The 17,904-nt window shown below is 37.3% G+C and overlaps 3 protein-coding genes across 3 annotated transcripts; 2 read left to right on the top strand and 1 right to left on the bottom strand.

Moving 5' to 3' along the window:
* Window positions 1–227: 227 nt before the first annotated feature.
* LOC114144749 (pre-mRNA-splicing factor ATP-dependent RNA helicase DHX15) lies at window positions 228–10,937 on the bottom strand. The gene is made up of 14 exons (XM_028017861.1): window positions 10,771–10,937; window positions 8,011–8,353; window positions 7,665–7,858; window positions 7,389–7,548; window positions 5,930–6,148; window positions 5,676–5,843; window positions 5,503–5,589; window positions 5,038–5,187; window positions 4,789–4,897; window positions 4,512–4,703; window positions 2,866–2,988; window positions 1,085–1,275; window positions 780–949; window positions 228–670 (listed from the first exon to the last, which is right to left on the bottom strand). The coding sequence occupies exons 1-14, from the start codon at window positions 10,833–10,835 to the stop codon at window positions 553–555; spliced, it is 2,289 nt and encodes a 762-aa protein (XP_027873662.1). The 5' UTR covers window positions 10,836–10,937; the 3' UTR covers window positions 228–552.
* Window positions 10,938–10,945: 8 nt separating this feature from the next.
* LOC114144751 (uncharacterized) lies at window positions 10,946–14,670 on the top strand. Its single transcript, XM_028017863.1, has 6 exons — window positions 10,946–11,025; window positions 11,672–11,780; window positions 12,719–13,445; window positions 13,567–13,920; window positions 14,051–14,210; window positions 14,306–14,670. Exons 2-6 carry the CDS (start codon window positions 11,763–11,765, stop codon window positions 14,604–14,606), a joined length of 1,560 nt encoding a protein of 519 aa, XP_027873664.1. The 5' UTR covers window positions 10,946–11,025; window positions 11,672–11,762; the 3' UTR covers window positions 14,607–14,670.
* Window positions 14,671–15,609: 939 nt separating this feature from the next.
* LOC114145168 (extracellular superoxide dismutase [Cu-Zn]) lies at window positions 15,610–17,735 on the top strand. Its single transcript, XM_028018613.1, has 2 exons — window positions 15,610–15,765; window positions 16,817–17,735. The coding sequence occupies exons 1-2, from the start codon at window positions 15,752–15,754 to the stop codon at window positions 17,448–17,450; spliced, it is 648 nt and encodes a 215-aa protein (XP_027874414.1). The 5' UTR covers window positions 15,610–15,751; the 3' UTR covers window positions 17,451–17,735.
* Window positions 17,736–17,904: the final 169 nt, after the last annotated feature.

The following is a 17,904-nucleotide window of genomic DNA, read 5'->3' as shown; positions in this document are numbered from 1 at the left end:
TTAAAACTGTCAATTGAGTACAGTGCAAATATGCCAAAATTAGCATATTTATATGGCAAACTGAAAATAGTAAATAGAAAATAAGAAAAAAAACAAGAAAAATTAACATGTCATTTAATTTTTACGTAACAAAGCCAAGACATAGTTCAAACTTGAAGCAACAAAAAAACTCCCCATCAAATAATTTTTGTCACACCAATACAGCAAAAAAAATTTATCCACAAAAGTAAAGTCAAAGCTTGTTTATTTAAGAAACAAAGCAAGCACAGATCTTTGTTATGGCTCCAAAGGCTCCTGAATTAAATTCAACCACATCTATAAGACCTGCTCCAGATAATTTCTTTTGAAAATCATATTAAGCTGGATCTAACGACTGCTGCTGATATTTCATGTCATTACACCTACTTACAGAACCGACATTGATGGGAAAACAAAAATAAGCAAACAAATACTAAAAATCAAAAAGCCAATGTTTGAACATTAAAGTACAATGATACAGAAAGATCTAAAACTACAGTATGCAGGTTGTTTTCCAGGATACTTCGACTATATTCAGTACTGGGTGTACTCTTTGCTCTCTAGTTTGGCAATAATTCGCTCCAGCTGTCTTTTAGCTTCACATTGTGGAAAGTTACTCATGTCATAGTACTGTGGTGCAATCTTCACCAACCTGCAACAAAGAGGAAAACATGAACAATCCCGTCAGTGAGATGACAATTTAAACTCATTCAATGCAGTTAACCTGCAGGAATTCATGATAAACCTATCAGTGCACATACCACTCTGGTTTGATGTCTGTGCAAGTGCGGATGTAGTTCTTGGTGGTGAGAACAAATTCATTGTAGAGCACCCACTCAGGTTTGTGGTCCAGGACTGTGGATGGGTGCAGCTGGACCACCTGGTTGTCTTTCACTGTGAGGTAATGGCCTGTGCGCTCCAAATGAGCCACCTGAAAGGAGAACAAGTATTATTAATATTACAATCTTTAAAAAAAAAAAAAAAAAGCAATAAAAGACCAAAAATTGTATGCATCAACATCTCTGATGAAGGTTTTTACACTAATATTTTTACACTAATAGCTCACCTGCATGAAGAAGCCAGTGCAGAGCGCTCGTCGGATATTGATGTAGTAATCTCTGCTGGTAAACTCTGTGCTACGCCGAGGCAGACTGAAGCGGTCCATAATCCTGGACAGCTGCTGACGTACATTGTCAGCAGACATCAGCGAGCGGTAGTTGACAAAGTTGTCATAACACCACTGATTAGCTTCATGGTCTGGAAAAAAAGAAGGATTTGAGTCAAGATAACTACTTTTCAAGACTTTTAAGCTTTAAATGAACCTGAACAGCAGCATTGTTTTATAGTCGAGCTGTAATGTGGTACTTTTACGAATAAATTGGAAATGGCAAACTTCATAAAAAGAATAAAGAAAAGAACTACATCCGCACTTGCACAGACATCAAACCAGAGTGGTATGTGAATGGTTTAGTTCCTTGTTTCCATGAGACGTGTGTCCTGTTTGGATCAACTCTGAGTTATGCATGTGAGAAACTAGTGGAAGTAGATCATTTGTTGGTTACAACAGTTGTCCAACTGAGGCTACCATGCTGTCATTCTTGCTCTGTTGACTGCCATAGTGAAAGAATAATAATGATGAAAATTCCCCAACTACCTTAAACATTTAATGCTACCACAGAACAGACAAAACTGGATTTGCACTGATAGAGGTTTTAGATTTATAGTTTTCTTCCAGCTCTGACTTGTTGATTCCACTTTTGGAAAATGATGTTTGATCTCAGGAGTTTAACTCGCATACAAACTCTGGTGTGTAGACTTTCATTTTATTTAACAGCTAAATGTAACCAATTTCAATCATAAGAAATTATGCTCCAGAGAAAGTAGTTTCAATCCAACAGAAAATTAAAGGATTGAGAGATTTAAAAAAAAACAACTGATTTATCAATATATGACCTACCAACTGTCACAGGGAAAAACTCTCAAAAACAGCATCATATCTAAATATTTCAGACTGCAGCCGCATTAGGCCCTTTAATAATATTTTTTTAAGACTTCTATCTCTAAATAATTTGGTTTACATGACGGAATCAATGGCAAATCAATGCCAATTGTACATTTAACAAAATCAATTGCAAGATGCTTCAGGTGTTTTCATAACTACCACAAGAGGGAGACAGATTTTGTGTTTTGAATGTCAATAGATGAAGTGATTCAGGTGCATATATATATATAGATATATATATATATCTATATATATATATATCTCAGTTTGGAAGCATGGAAATTGCTCAATAAGATTTGTTAAAACAAAAAGGTTTGTTGTAGCTTTTACAGAACTGTAACATAGGCTCCAAGTCCAGTTTAACAACTGCAACTGTATTGGGAGTGAAGTCAACAGTGAAAGCTAAGACTGATATTCATAGCGGGGTAAGAGGTAGAGGGGAAAAATCTTTAATGTAACCCAGGTAGGTACATTAAAATCTAATATTCTTAACTCAAGTGTAATGTTATCATAAAACCATGCGGTTGATAAAAGCCAAAAGTTAGACTTAAGATTCTTACTGTTCATCTTATCTACAATTGAAGCTGAGAAATTAGGACTAAAAAAACAGCAACATCTCCATCAAGATTTTACATCTACAGTTTTTAGAAGATGATTTTAAAAAGCAAATTGACATTTTTGTTAATATCCAAATGTTTTCTAACATGCTTTGATCCGAGTCTTCTATCATCAAATGGGCCTGAAAGGTTTCCTGCATCTTCTGTATTTTCTGGGAATCACTTACAAAGAACAAGAAGAAAGAAAAACATGCCAACTAAAAGTGGAACTAAAGGCTTGACACTCACTTTGTTTGAAGGCGTGATAGACATTGAGCAGCGTCAAGTGGTCTCCATCAATGTGAGCAAATCTCATCTTGGACTCGTCCGCTGCCTTCTTAGCCTCCGTGGGACGGACAAAACACTGTGGGACTAAACAAGGTTGGTATGGGCCCCAACAAAGCCGCCCATAGGGATGAGTCAAACATTCACAGAAAAATGGAGCAAAGCCTATGATGCTAGGGCACTTGACACTGCGTTGGGACAGGGCAGGACCACACTCTATCAAAGGGGGATCTGCAGGCTTTTCTCAAGGTCATTTCCAACAGTAATGGCTATAAGCTCGTAGAGAGTGGGGGGGTCATTTAACCACATCTGTAAAACAAGAGTTTTCACACAACTATAAAGTGTTAGAAACACCAGCAATTTATGCAGGATTGATAGGTTTTACTTTTAAACATGTAACGTCTTCTCTTTAACTACACATGACATTGACAAACAATAATATATCTAATCATATACTTCGGAATAATTCATAAGCATTAAGCAAAATCTGAAATAGCATAAGTGGTGCCTGCCCTATCCACAGGCTGTTTACAAAAGGCTTCAAGTAGGTAAACAAAACCTACAATTTAAAGACCGCATGCAACACTTTTACTTAAAAAGTTGCATAGGTACTCAAGCATATACTTTAATTTTAACAGCAGTAGTGTATTTAAGTCATGTAAATTTGATGATGTTCAATGTTTTAGTAAACTAGTAATTATGACTTTTCAAAGCAACTTCACCTTATAATATCATAAATAAGCATAAGCAGGCCTTGGATGCTGTTTTAAAAATAAGGTGAACAATAAGGCTGCAAAACATAAAAAAATATACATCACCATCTTAAAACAACTTTGTACAACACCGTGAAGGACCGTTTGAAAGTCAACAAGTGTTTGCTAAAATATTAAAAATAAAAACTGAACACTGTGTATGCCAAGAATATATTCAAGGTGTTGGATGAACCAACTGTAGTAACTGCACATGTCTGACTCAGATTACTTTGCCTAAGACGCTAAAAGTCCCAAAGATTGTTGGAAGCAAAGATGAAAAGAAGAAGATTGGGACAAAATGGAAATTTATCATAACGGCTTTCATTTCTTACCAATAATAATTTCCACTGCATGATTTTTTATTAGCCCATCTGGACCATGTGTTATTTATTATTTCACCATCATGTCATGTTGTAAGCTCATTGTTTTGGCAGGTTGGGGTGTTGAATGAATTACTTTATCTTCTATTATTTTTGTTTAGCTTTGACGTCACAGTAGCCAATGATCTTCAGGACCAGAAATATTTTAGCAGTAGTGAGTTCTATGTCACTCACTTTCTCTGAAATTACATTCATAAAGGATTTCAACTTTAGCATTGGATGTCAGAAACATTTGAGGTTTTGAACAAACTTATTAAAACCTTGGTGTACTCTGAAATACCGATTGCCCCGTACCTCGTCACAATCATTTTATAATAATCATCGACCAGTCTTTAACTGGTATAAAGTTAAAGATTGGAGTCAAACCTATTAGAATAATGCGAAGAAATAACATGGCTGGTTATTTCAAACGAGTGTTTCCCTTAAGAAGCTTGGCCTTTTAAAGGCTAGAAGGTGTCAGCCCAGTCCTGGGCATTACCTGACAGCATGGCAGTGATGGAGAGGATCTCATTGGAGCAGTTAAACTCGCAGCTTGCTATGACCATCTTGGCCAGCTGAGGATCCAGCGGGAATTCTGCCATCATGGAGCCAAGTTCAGTCAGGTCACCATCATCGTTGAGAGCGGCCAGATAATTGAGCAGCTCAAGAGCCCTCATTAGCGTTTCAGGAGCTGCATTGGTGGGGAGTGAAGGGTGATCAGGATCCGCAAGTCAACTGGTCAACATGACCTTTCTTTGGAATCAACCATTACTCACCTGGAGGGTCCATGAAGTCAAAGTGGACAAGATCATCAATGCCCAACTTCTTCAACTGCAGCACAACAGATCCCAAATTGGACCGAAGAATCTCTGGATATGTATTATCCTGGAAAAGCATAAATTTAATGATAAGTTTGTCTTGTCCATTTTTGATACTAAAAAAAAAAACAAGAAAAATTACAACATCAAAAAGACCGGGAAAGCAGGAAGGGCGTGAACCAACTTCCCACTTCCGCAGCGACTCACCTGCATTTCTGTTTTGTAGGCCTTCTCTGTATAGAGGCGAAAACATTTCCCTGGGCGTGTTCTGCCGGCTCTTCCTGCCCTCTGCTGTGCTGAAGCTTTACTGATGGCTGTGACTAGCAGAGACTCAACTCTGATGCGGGGATTGTACACCTAGACATATATTATAAAGTGTGTAACACACATGTTTAAAGCTGCATGTACAGTGGGACAAAAAACAGATAAACTAAACCAACACCAGTAGACATAGAAAAAATATTTCAGAAATAAATATTGAATAATACCAAATTAAGCAATTCACAATGCTAAGCTGAGAAAAACCACCCCACAGCATGATACCACTACGTCCATGTTACAACGTGGACACGGTCTGTCTATGCATGTTGGTCAAAAAGTGCAATTTTGGTCCTGTTTGACCACTTTTACAAGGTACTGTATATAGAATAAACAGGGTTCCTTTTAACTCACCTTCTGTTTGGCAAATCCGGGGTCAATGACAAACACAACACCATCAATTGTTAGCGACGTCTCAGCGATATTTGTTGACACAACAACCTGAAGGGGAAAGCAACAGTTTAAATATTCATTCAAGAATGTAAACAGTGGGAGCCATTTAGAATCATCCATTTTTGCCAGCAAACCTTTCTCCCAATAGCGCCGTTTGGCTTTCTTGGAGGAGGTGGCTCAAAGATCCTCTGCTGCTGCTGCGGGGGCAACGTGGAATACAGTGGAATGATTTTGATGTCTCCGACGTCAGGGCCAAGGTCGTCAACTTCTCGTTTTATTCTCTTACAGGCTTCATCAATTTCCTGAAAGAAAGGACAATGATTTGTCTTCCTCATTCAGGACAAACAACGCTGTTCAATAACATACTTGAAAGTATTGTAAGTATTACCTCTTGACCTGTGAGGAACAGAAGGACGTCACCTTCATCCTCTTCACACATGTGAATCTGAATGACGGTACGAATAGCTGCCTCCAGGTAGTCCCGCTCCGGTTCAGGGGTGTAGAAGATCTCTACAGGATGTGTGCGTCCAGGAATGGTCAGCAGAGGGCAGCTGTCGAAGTACACTTGGAACTTTCCTGCATCCAGGGTGGCACTCATCACAATTACCTGTGCAGAGAACAATATGATCACTCTTCTTATTTAAAAATTATGCTTCTAATTATGAAGCTATGTGAGCTCCGAGTCTTTAATGTCACCAGAACATTAGATGAATATCCTTTAGTAACCATTGATGAAGGGCCTGTTTCAATTTGGGCAACCTGACAAGCTACTTTTCCCACACCTAAAAAAACAGTAGTCAGCAATTTATAGAACAACTTTGTGAAGAAAGTCTGCATTTGTTGACTTTGTAACATAATAATTATTATATGTTGATGTTTCAATAAACTATGAAGGCTCCAAAGAAAACTGATGACCGGAACAGTAGGATTTTTATCTCGACAGGTCCTGATTAGCAATGAGCAAGTTGTTTGAAAACTCAAATAAAATGCATCATATTACTCACCCTTCCTAAAACAAAACAAAAAATAGGCCGACCTTAACATTATTATTATTAATAATGTTGTAACGCTGTTTTTTTATTTCTGCCTCCTGACCAGCTCTCTCTTGCAAAAGAGATCTTTTGATCTCAATTGGACACACTTGATTACACGATGATTATTATTATAAAAAAAATTAATTTAAATATATCAAAATAATACTAATATTTAGAACTGAAGAAAGATATAAAATTTAAGTTATGCTTGGGATGTAATGCTGACTATGCTAATTAAGATGCAAGTTTGCTCACTCAAAGATCAAGCAAACTTTCATTTTGCAGAGAACACTTCAGAGTGTAACTGATATTTTAAATATCCAAAATAAAACATAAAATAGAAATGAAAACCACTTACAAGCAAAACCATATAAAAATGATTATGATGGCTCTGTAAATAAATTTGCCCTTCAAAAAATATTAATGAGAATGGAAATGTTTTGCTCATTTTAATTTATCATGCAAATAATTGATTATAATTGCATATTGCTACAGGCTTAATTCTGCCTTTTCTAAAATGGCAGTAAAACTTATATTGATGTCCACTCTCTGCATTCAGTGGTGTGACATGACAATATAAACAGTGATTTTTTTGTTCATGACACAAATATTAGGAAAAACCATTTTGGAAGCTATAAATTCTGAATAAGACTTCAGAATTAGCTAAAATCTTATTGGAATGTCAAAACATTATCAAAACCAACATTAAGATTTCCATTACAAATCTTAGATATCTTAAACAATGGTGTTATTGTTACTGAAAAACAATAATAATAAAAATAACATTAAAGTATATCTGGTACGAAAACCCACCTTCAGATCCTGTCTTTGACGAACCACTTCCTTTAACACGCCCATCAGGATGTCTGTGGCCAGAGTTCGCTCGTGGGCCTCATCCAGAATGATCACACCATATCGCTCCAGCAGAGGATCATTCATAGCCTCTCTCAGTAACATACCATCTGTCATGTATCTGCAGAAAATAACAGTGTTTTAATAAACTGCACATTTCTGGTGCAAGATCAATTCTGATTGCTGTGGAACATCATCCTTGAACTAAAAAACCCTCTTCAGAAAAGCAGCCCTTACTTTAATATAGTCTTGGCAGAGCTGCAGTCCTCAAATCTGATGGAGTAGCCGACTTCCTGTCCAAGCATGACATCCATTTCGTCTGCAACCCTTTGAGCCACACTCATGGCAGCAACTCTCCTTGGCTGAGTACAAGCTACGGCCCGCTTAGGACCAGGCAAGGCCCTCACCATGTCCACACACCACTGAGGAATCTGAAGATTGAAATAAAGGCAACAATTTAGAAAACTTTGAACATTATTATTTCATAAAGGATTCTTTCAAATCTTCCATTTAACTCTTAATTTCTAGATTTTCCCAGCTGTTTCTTAAACTGGATTAGGCTGGACCTGTATGAATATCATACCTGTGTTGTTTTTCCAGAGCCAGTCTCTCCAACAAGGACAAAGCTCTGATGGCGTGTAATGATGTCGGTGAAGCTTTCTTTGTACTCCCACACCGGAAGCTGTAGCCTTTTCTTCAGGATCTCGTAGTAGCGTGGCGTGTGTGGCAGATTGGTGAATGGGTTAATCTGCTGGTGCATGTTCATCTGCTTGACAGGGGGTACGCTCGACATCAACGGCATGCTGTTAGAGAGAGCGGCCGGCAACTTGGTGTCCCTGTCCCGGTCTCTGTCCCTGTCGCGATCTCTGTCTCGATCCCTGTCTCTGGAACGGTCCTCACGGTCTCTGTCGCGGTCTCTGTCTCTCCTTTGAGAGTAAAAATAGTGCTTCATCAGCAACAATTTCATGATACAATCAAGTACTATCAATACAAATTTCTAAAACAACAAAGTATGAGAAAAAGCAGTTTACGGTTTTCTGTGAAAATATTTAAAATCTTCCACAATAGAAATACAATGCGCTAACAACACATCAATATATAAAGCCCTCCTGAATAACAGATGTATAAAGCATGAATATTTATTATTTTACAAAATCGAGCTCATGTGACAGATGAGCATATTGCATTCAGGAACGCCAAAACCTCTTAATGAAACAAGAATCTATCCAAAGGAGACTCATTTTAAACTGAGAAATAATACTAGATCAGAAGATTTCAAAGCTGATATTTCTGACCCATAACCACATAAAGAGGAAATGAGATCACAACTTTCACTGACTGAACAAAAACATTCCTGATAAGCTAATTACACAAGGACATCCTAACACCGCAAACAGCCTCAATTACCACTGCACAATTTCTGTTCAATTATGAGCACTGGTTCATAACATGTCAAAATGATAGCAAAACCTAAAGAACAATAAACTTTCACTTTTAAATTCAGCTTGATTTCAGGAGATTATCTTTATGTCAATATTGTGTTTTGCCAATTCCACAACTTCTGCAATTGTTGAATTTATTAGTTAGACAGTTTTTAGTGGGTCTATGTCTGTTTTGAACTTGTGCAAAGTAAACTTTAGGAACAGAATAATCATTTATTGGTCCTTATTGAGGAGATTCAAGTGTATCAGCAGCTCAGCCGTAGGCAAAGGGAGAGCCCCAAAATCCACATAAATAAGTATTAAAAATAAAATAGAAATTTCACTGTAACATCAAATATAAGAAAACCATAATGTTATGAAAAAACAGCAGATTATAAGAAACATACAAGTGTATTAAAAATTTAAATAGCGATTTTGTATTTTTGTGCAAAAAAAAAAAAGAATAATTGAAAAGAGAGAGAAGGTGCTCATTCTGCATGCCATCATATTGCGGTTTCTTTACATTGCGAAAGAACCAATCGCTCCAGGGCAATCTTTTTGACACATATGGACATTTAATCTGCTCTAGAGAAGGTTAGGTTGCCAGACTAAAGAGAATAAAGTTACAATAAAGACAGACCTGGGTAAAAGGTTATTCAGATTCAAGTTACTGAAACTCCCATACAAGTGTTGAAGTGATAGCATAGGCCACTGGTCTGACAGTTACTAAGAAATTGCTATTTACAGTTTTTACAGCCATAGTTGTAACTTTTAGTGGGAAATACGGGGGTGAATATGAATATTGGAGCACTAATAGGCATATGCAGTCAAAAAGATTAGCATTGATCTTTGCTTCAGTTACCACTGCAAAGGAAGTGCAGTGGCCAACATTTCAAGAACCCTTGTAGAAACTGAAGTGGACAGCATTGACGTTGCTGTGGCTACTGATATAAAAATGAAAACCTAGAAGGAATGGGCCAATGCAAGCTATTAATGTATTCCTGCATTTACAAGTAATTCCAGCAGGGCCGTTCTGGTTTTTCTCCAAACTGGAATTTTAATTTCTATGTCAAACATACACTTAAAATTGATACCATTACGCTTCTTGTTTTAAGGCAATACAGCCCAAAACAGAATCCTATTATGGCACTATTTTAAATTGTGAAGATAAAGTCAAAGAACATTTCTATACTTTCAAAACAATTGTCAATCACTACGCATAAAATCGATCTTAACCTAATCGGCAAAAAAATTAACAATAATAAAGACAATAAAACGCAACTGAATAAAACTGAATACAAATAAGACAAGTAACAACAAAGGATTTAATTTTCTTCTCAACTAGAACTGCAAGGTAGTTAAAAAACTTTGTACCTAGGGAAGTGACACTCAAATAGCCCTGATGTCTTACTACAGACGCGCGAATGGCACTGAACACTGGAAACACTTATCGCGTCAAAGCAACACTACATAACTTACTAACTTCAAAGATTACATAATACTTAATATTTTAAAATATGCATCAATTTCGTTGCATTAAGCCACAATCTCTGACAATGCAGCTAAGGCTATCTAAATTGCGCAACTTTGAAGATGTCCTGAATGAGCTGTTAGCATGTGGCTAATACCGTTAGCCCCGCACGTGCAGAGAACGTTGATAATTCGTTTCTCAAGATAAGTTCACCTCCATTGGCTCTCAGATATCTCTAAAGCAATAACAAGCACTTGCAGTCCTGTATCAGAGGAGCGCTCATGTGCTGAGGGGAAGAAGCAAATCAAAATAAGCTGCATCGCTAACAGCAGAGGTTATTTTTGTTTCGGCTTTTTGGCTGGTACTTAGCTTACTGAACTAGCACCGGCTAACGTCTAGCTCTTAGCTTCATTGTTCCAGGGGGATGAACACGCTGTGCAGTCTCACCTACCCGTCAGACCGTTTCTTACTGGAGGAGTAATCATCGCCCAAGTCCAAACGGTGTCTTTTGGACATATTGGTTAGGAAAATGTAGTTTATCTATACCGCCAACACAACAGTGCTGCGCCAAATGCAACTACCAGTTTCCTGATTCCTGCGCTGTGTCTTTCCACATTTGTTTTACAGATTGTAACACCGCCACCTGCTGGTTTGGATCCTTCTGCATGATTTATCTCACATGTCTCCATTTCTGAAGTCACCAATAGTAGAGTACAGTTTGCTTTTAAATGGCCACATTTTAAATAAAACAATTTCAGAAAGATTCAGAAAGATAAAATTATGTCAGATAATGCAATGGCTTTTATAACATTACCTTACAGATTTTGAAATCTCACTAATTTTTGCACATTGAAGCCGGAGAACTTATTAATTAAATGCCGATGAGATTTTATCTGTTATATATACACAATTAAGATTACAAATATTTTATTTTTCAATTATTTTTCTAAATTTTCTTCATTTTTTCCTGACAGCTAGTACTTTAGGTAGTACTTTAAAACAGAACTGATACAAACTAAATAACAGTGAAACAGAAATTCAGGGTAAAAAATGTCCATATATATATATATATATATATATATGGACATGCATGAACATTATATATACTGTATATATATATATATATATATATATATATATATATATATATATATATATATATATATATATATATATATATATATATGAATGCTTGCAAAGCATTCAGTGAATCAATCTAGTTCTAGATTTAATCTAGTTCTTCTAGATGTCATAATCAGTCGTGACATCACTCATCTGTGACATTATAATTTCAAGAGTAAGGAGAGAATTTTTCAGTGATGCAGAATTCTTCTGTCCTCATTTTCACTCAGGAGAGCGGAAAATCCACATCCAACAGAGTTTGAAGAAGTTTGAAACTGATCACAACTGTCTTACAAACAGAGCAAGAACAAGAATCTTGTGATGTTTCCCTTCAGAAAGGTAAAACATATATATATATATCAATGGATGACTGAATGATCAGTTGTACTTGTATATTGCTGGTTTTTATAGGTCATGTTTTTATTTTCTGCCTCTCAGCATAATTTCTCAGTATTTTGTACATTTTAGATAAATGTAAAAGGCATTTATCCAAAATGATTGCTGATGGAAAAAAAGCATATGTCTAATTTAAAACTTAGTAAAGTCACCATCACTTTGACCTTAAAATCATCTATAATTTGCTGAACAAAATATACAAAAATCTGGATTTATTTTATGGCTCAGTTGTGTGGCACACTTTAGCTAAAATAAACACAGGAATTTGTTTTCACCCAAATTAACTGTTAACATTAAGCTTGTGAGGTCACCCAAAAGATGTAAATTGAAATCAGGTTGAAACAAACAAACAAACAAGCAAACAAACAAACAAACAAACAAACCAACGAAAAAGCAAACATACATATAAACAAACAAAAATATGCAGTCATTCGAACTGTATATTTGGATAAATGTTTTATCCAAACATTTTATGTCTATATTTTCTTCTTATATTTATTCTTACAACATTTTATGTTATAAGAATAAAAACATCATGTAGTCACCAGTTGGGAAATGCGAAACAAACATTACATTTTGTTGAGTGACATGATCAAAATGATCAATACATATCAAGTATGTTGCCATTATGGTTCAAAGGCAACTCTAAACAGGCGGTTTTTAGCCTTGAATTAAATTAAGTTAGTGTTTCATCTATTTTGCAGTTTTCTGATTTGTGGAGAACAGAAGACACCTAAAGTGTCTTAAAATCCCAAATGTTTTATTTCATGTTTGCAGATGTGTGCCAAGATAGATAAAACATTTTTGCTATAATCTGAATTACTCTAGGAAGTATTTTTACATACTTAATTACACTGAAGTATTTTTCTTTCTTTCCACAGAGCAAAAGAGTGGGACCTCCCACTAAGAGAAGCAGCAAAGCTGTTTCCTTTCTGTCTCCTCACACAACTGCAGTTTCTGACCCTGCGCACATGTCCATATTAGGTTTGGGACAACCTAAACAGTTTGCTGCTGACTTGGATGAGCTGTTGCCATCAACCTCTAGCTCAAAGACTAAAGATCATCAAGATGGAGCTGGAGACTTTGCAAGAACAAAGGCTTCCCATTACCAGCCAAAAGAAGGAGCAGCATTTAAAAGGATTTTTAAAAGCCAGCGAGTTGTTCACCAACACCAACAGACAGTGAGCGAACCTCCACATGAATCTGAGCCCAAATCTGCTGAGAAGAAAGGAAAATCTAGTAGAAGGATATTTCATAAACCAAAAAGTAGAAAGCACATTAAATCAGCAGAAAAGGACAGTCAGGAGGCAGAGCAAGAGCTGGATGTTGAGGCAGAACAAACTAACACAAAATCTGTTCACACATCTCTTGAACACAGCTCAATGTGGTCCAATATTTTGGACCAAAATCAAAAGTTTGACTATAACGTTGTGTCAGCTTCCTCCCCAAATATGCTACCTAGTTTTTCTGATGTTGAGAAGAATTGTTTCAATACAGAAAAAAAAGCAAAAAACAGCATAAAAACTGCCATTGAGCCCAGTGGAAAAGATTTATGTGAGATGAAACCAGGTGAAACCTTTAAAAATATGAAAGAAAAAGCAAAAAAGAGTAAGTCAAGCTGAATCTAGCTGTTATTTTGATGTGTCAAACCGACGTCTTGTCAAACATTGTTGGGTTGGCTGTGAAAACAGAAATAAGTTTTATCCATTTATCCTGTCTTCATTCACAGGCTCATTCCAAACAATGAACTGCCACCAAGCAGGGAAAACCGTCATGGAGAACAATTCACCAGGTCCCTTGGAACATCACATGGGATCTGTGGAAACTGTAAAAGGAAATGCTGATACTTCTGGCAGCTACAATCAGTTTTACAGATTTAAGAAAAATGTTTTCTTCTTTGACATGGATCCATCCTTCAAAGAAAACAAACAGCAAAGCAATGCTGATCCAGCTGTTGGTGCAGAGAAACGCTACATTTCTGGAGACACTGGTACAGAAAGTATGCCACCATCTTCTAGGATCTCTGCTAAAAGTGCAGGAACTGATCAGCGATTACAGAACAAGCAAGATGAGGATCAGGAAGGTGAGTCTGGAATCTACTTTGAAAGGAGGATCACCTCCTAATACAAACATTAGGAATATTACAGAATAAATCATAAAGCCGTGAACATCAGAGCAGAACTGACAAAGTTTTTTTTCTCCTAATTTTTCAGGTCATGAACACATTTCTTTCAAGACCATGAGGTCCATCACCGAGGCATCAAGTTACTCAGATTTGTTCCTTAATCCCCTGGAGACACTTCGTCAAATTATTCCACCCAACCAACCCAGAAGAGCTTTATCAGAACTGAGCTTTAAGCATTTCTCTAATAGGTATGTTCTATGACTTTTTCACCCAGTTTTCTCAAACTTTGGTATTCATTCACATTTTCATGTCTGTGACTCATTTTTAATCATCCCATTTCTAGTTTCGAAAAGAGAGTACACAGGTGTTGTTTAGAGGCCTACCTGAAGTCTTGCCTGCGTCAGTGGAGGGAGATGAAGCAGAAATGTTCGTCGGAGTCGGCCACCGAGAGTCTTAAAGAACCTACCAGCTCCTCTGCAGAGGGTTGGGCAGAGACAGTTACTGAAAGGCTGTCCTCACAACCCGATGCTCATCCGACAAATGTTAGGTCCATTCATAGCTGCTTCAAAAGATTCACAAACTTGGTGCAGGAAAGACTTTCCCAGCTGTTCAAGATACGCATCGTTGTGACCATCTACCGTTGATGGTTCTGACTGAGATGAACCAAGGAGCATTTTTCACTTAAAAATAAAAATTCTCAACTATTAACTTTGTGTATTTTATGCTTTTGCTTCATGCCTTAAATGTAATTCTAATGAGCATTGCTGTTTGCATTAACCTAAGATTTAAAAATAATTCCCAACAAGGTGTAATCTGCTAAGTCAATTTTGAAAGCAAGTTTAGAGACACAAATGGTATCTCGGCTGTTTTGCAATTTTCAGGAAGTTTGCTCTAGATTAGAGGAGCAGAAAAACAGAAATGCTGTTTCTCCATGTTTGATTCTGGTTCTGGAGAGACGTCTAAGAGTTGTAAGACACTGACCCTGTGGAGGCCTGGATTTGAAGGCCTCTGCTGTACAGTCTGAGATGGAGCTCTTGCATCTTCTCTAAACAGTGAACTCCAGATGTTCAGTCCTGGGAAGATTGAAAGCAGTCTTGAATGTTGACCAAAAATAAATGGTTTTTCCAGCAACAGAATGATGGAATTTTAAAAGTTTGAAACTCCTTAACAGATAGGCAAACTGTCAAAACGATGATCATACTAACTCATAATCATTTTTGGAAAAGCGTCACCTGACTATTGTCATGGGCTCTTAAATAGCATCAATACGTCCTGCGATAAAAACATGCTTTCTTACTAAAACACTACGCACATAAAAATCTTGTATTGTAATCCAGTACATACTGTATGGGTTAACAGCGCTCTAACAGCTTGCAATTGCTTGCAGACATTATTGGTTCCTTCCAATTTTTTATTTATTTATTTATTTTTTTTACACTTTCTTGTTTTGAAGCAATTTTTGTTGACACACACCAAGTTGCTTGCGCAAAAGCAATAATCTATGGTAATTAAATAAATCGTGTTTTGAGTCGGCAGAGATTGAAGACATCTGTAATTATATATATTTTTCCTCTAAGAAAACATGCGTGACAGACAAAAACGCTCATGCCCCTAACCAATAAGAAAGAGAATGGGGGAAAGGCGCTCCACCCTCGGCATGTAAACGCCCACTGACGCGCACGGACTGTTAGGAAACGGTGGCATCGTGTCTTTTTCGGAGAACCACTATATTGCCGTTCAACAGCGTAAAGAGACATTGAAGCTTGAAGTCTTGTTTTCATTGCTGACCATGCGCATTTACAGGTAAGTGTGCGATCCTACAAGTGCATCTTTTTGCTTACTGCATAACTACTTCAGATTTGCCTGTTTAGAAACCCATTTCTTTTAGTCTTTTAAATAATCGAAAATGTGTAACCATGCCAACATTGGGAGCTTACGTAACTAGTTTCCAAAATGTTAAAAAGTTGTTGGCCAGCAGCATGAAAATGAAGAGCTGTAAACAACATTTTTGAGACAAACATCACACAGCATGTTTTCACACACCAGATTCAGATAACCGCACTTCAGTAAGAGCTTAATCGGCCATCAATTATAATCACATTTGTTTAAGCAGGGAAAGGTTTGAATCGCTGGCTTCAAGACGAGCTCTCTTTTTTCTTTTTTTGTAAAACAACTCAATCTTCTTGTGGAAGTTTTTACTTGTAATTTCCAAGTTTAAGTAAAAAAGACATCTTTGTTGACTTACAGGTTCCAAGTTTGGGCATGTAAATAAAACAAATTTTTAATAACTATATTCGAAAATATGTTGTTGTTTTTTTGCTTACTTCTTTGTGATTTGTGTCTCTTCTTCAACACAACTTAAATAATGTAATCATTAATACGATACCATGGACTGGACTTTGTTACCCCTTCTCTACAAGCCATGTGCTTTTACAATTTAACAGATTAAAATACAAGCTTTTTTTTAGGTTTCTAAAAAGACCTAAAATACCTGCTAGCAAACATTTGCATATGCTTTTATTTTTGAAAACATCTTGTTTTGTGTAACATGACTAAACTAAACCCTCGTCAGTGTTAGTGATGCAAGTCTCTTCTCACAAGACTGTTTAAACTGTTAAACACAACTTATATGGTGATCAGAGGGCCCAGTGGCCCCAGTGCAAGTCAAACCGCCCCAGAGCAACAGTGGCTTGCCACTATCAACATGTGGATGTGTGTGTGAATGAATTGTTCAGCGCTATGCAAGGAGAAGCTATTTTCTAAAAAGAGCTGTTGTTCAAGTTGCTGTTTGTTTATTCCATGGTTTTTGTAATCCATTCTTTTGAGTTGGTCTTCTAATCCTGTTATGATCCAGGTCATTGAGTGGACTCCAAACTGCTCTGCTGGTACTGCTGGCCAGTTGTCAATGCATCTCAGCAAACACCGATACTCTCCTTCCTCCAGAGGTCTCTCAGTACAATGGCACTCTGTATGCAGCCTGCAAAGTGAGACCCAGCACTTCACTTCCTGAGGGGCTTCCCAAGGTATACGGGCAGGTGCTGTTTAAACAAGAGCAGTCTGAGGGAAAGCTTCAAGTCCTCCTTCGGCTCAATGGCTTCCCAACAGAGGATGCTCCAGAACCCAGAGCCGTGCACATCCATCAGTACGGAGACCTGAGCCGGGGATGCGACTCAACCGGTGGTCACTACAACCCGTTTGATGTGAACCATCCTAAACACCCAGGAGACTTTGGTAACTTCATCTCACAGGAAGGACAAATCAAAGTGCTGATTGAATCAGAGGCCACCCTGTTTGGAAACCTGTCTGCGCTCGGAAGAGCGGTGGTGATCCATGAGAAGAGAGACGACTTGGGGCTCGGCGGAGACATTGGGAGCCTGCTCCATGGGAACGCAGGCCGCAGGCTTGCCTGCTGCGTTATCGGGATGTCCTCCTCCAGCCCCTGGAATATGCAACATGAGCGTTTTGCAAGGCAGGTCAGGAGGAACTAGGCTCACAATACAGGAGTGTTGTTTAACACAGAATTTATCCAACTTTTAAGTAGTTGGGAGTATCCGCTCACGGAAGATAAATTCATGGTTTACTAAGAATTCAATTTTAAGCCAAATATGCCATAAATAGTACAATTTATATGTGAACCTTTGCTGACCTTAACTTGAACTTTAATCACTTTACTACTCCTCTGAAATTTACTCTAATTATCTGGATAATATGTATTGGATAGCAACTATCATATTTTGTAACATATTAAAAAGACATTCCAATCAATATAAAAACTGAGTATTGAGTCTGTTACAAAATGTCATCTGGGCCTTGTGTGTATGCATTTTTTTTTGTTTTAAACAGATTTACAGACATTTATCAGATGTTTAAGAAAACAATCCAAAGATTCATTAAACAGTATTTAGTCTGTCCTCCACAGCAGCTTATCACATATGTATGCAC

The sequence above is a fragment of the Xiphophorus couchianus genome, chromosome 5, assembly GCF_001444195.1.
Source record: "Xiphophorus couchianus chromosome 5, X_couchianus-1.0, whole genome shotgun sequence".
NCBI lineage: Eukaryota > Metazoa > Chordata > Actinopteri > Cyprinodontiformes > Poeciliidae > Xiphophorus > Xiphophorus couchianus.
Note: the sequence above shows the minus strand (reverse complement) of the source record. Positions and strands in the feature narration are given on the sequence as shown.

What these genes read in the sequence shown, in the direction of transcription:
- LOC114144749 (XM_028017861.1), bottom strand. Translation starts at nt 10,835, where the DNA reads ATGTCCAAAAGACACCGTTTGGACTTGGGCGATGATTACTCCTCCAGT. An exon ending in CCTACAAAACAGAAATGCAG is followed by an intron (nt 4,898 to 5,037) that starts GTGAGTCGCTGC and finishes ATGCTTTTCCAG; the next exon opens with GATAATACATATCCAGAGAT. An exon ending in CATCACTGCCATGCTGTCAG is followed by an intron (nt 2,989 to 4,511) that starts GTAATGCCCAGG and finishes AACCTTGTTTAG; the next exon opens with TCCCACAGTGTTTTGTCCGT.
- LOC114144751 (XM_028017863.1), top strand. An exon ending in GAAAGAAAAAGCAAAAAAGA is followed by an intron (nt 13,446 to 13,566) that starts GTAAGTCAAGCT and finishes CTTCATTCACAG; the next exon opens with GCTCATTCCAAACAATGAAC. An exon ending in TTTAAGCATTTCTCTAATAG is followed by an intron (nt 14,211 to 14,305) that starts GTATGTTCTATG and finishes TCCCATTTCTAG; the next exon opens with TTTCGAAAAGAGAGTACACA.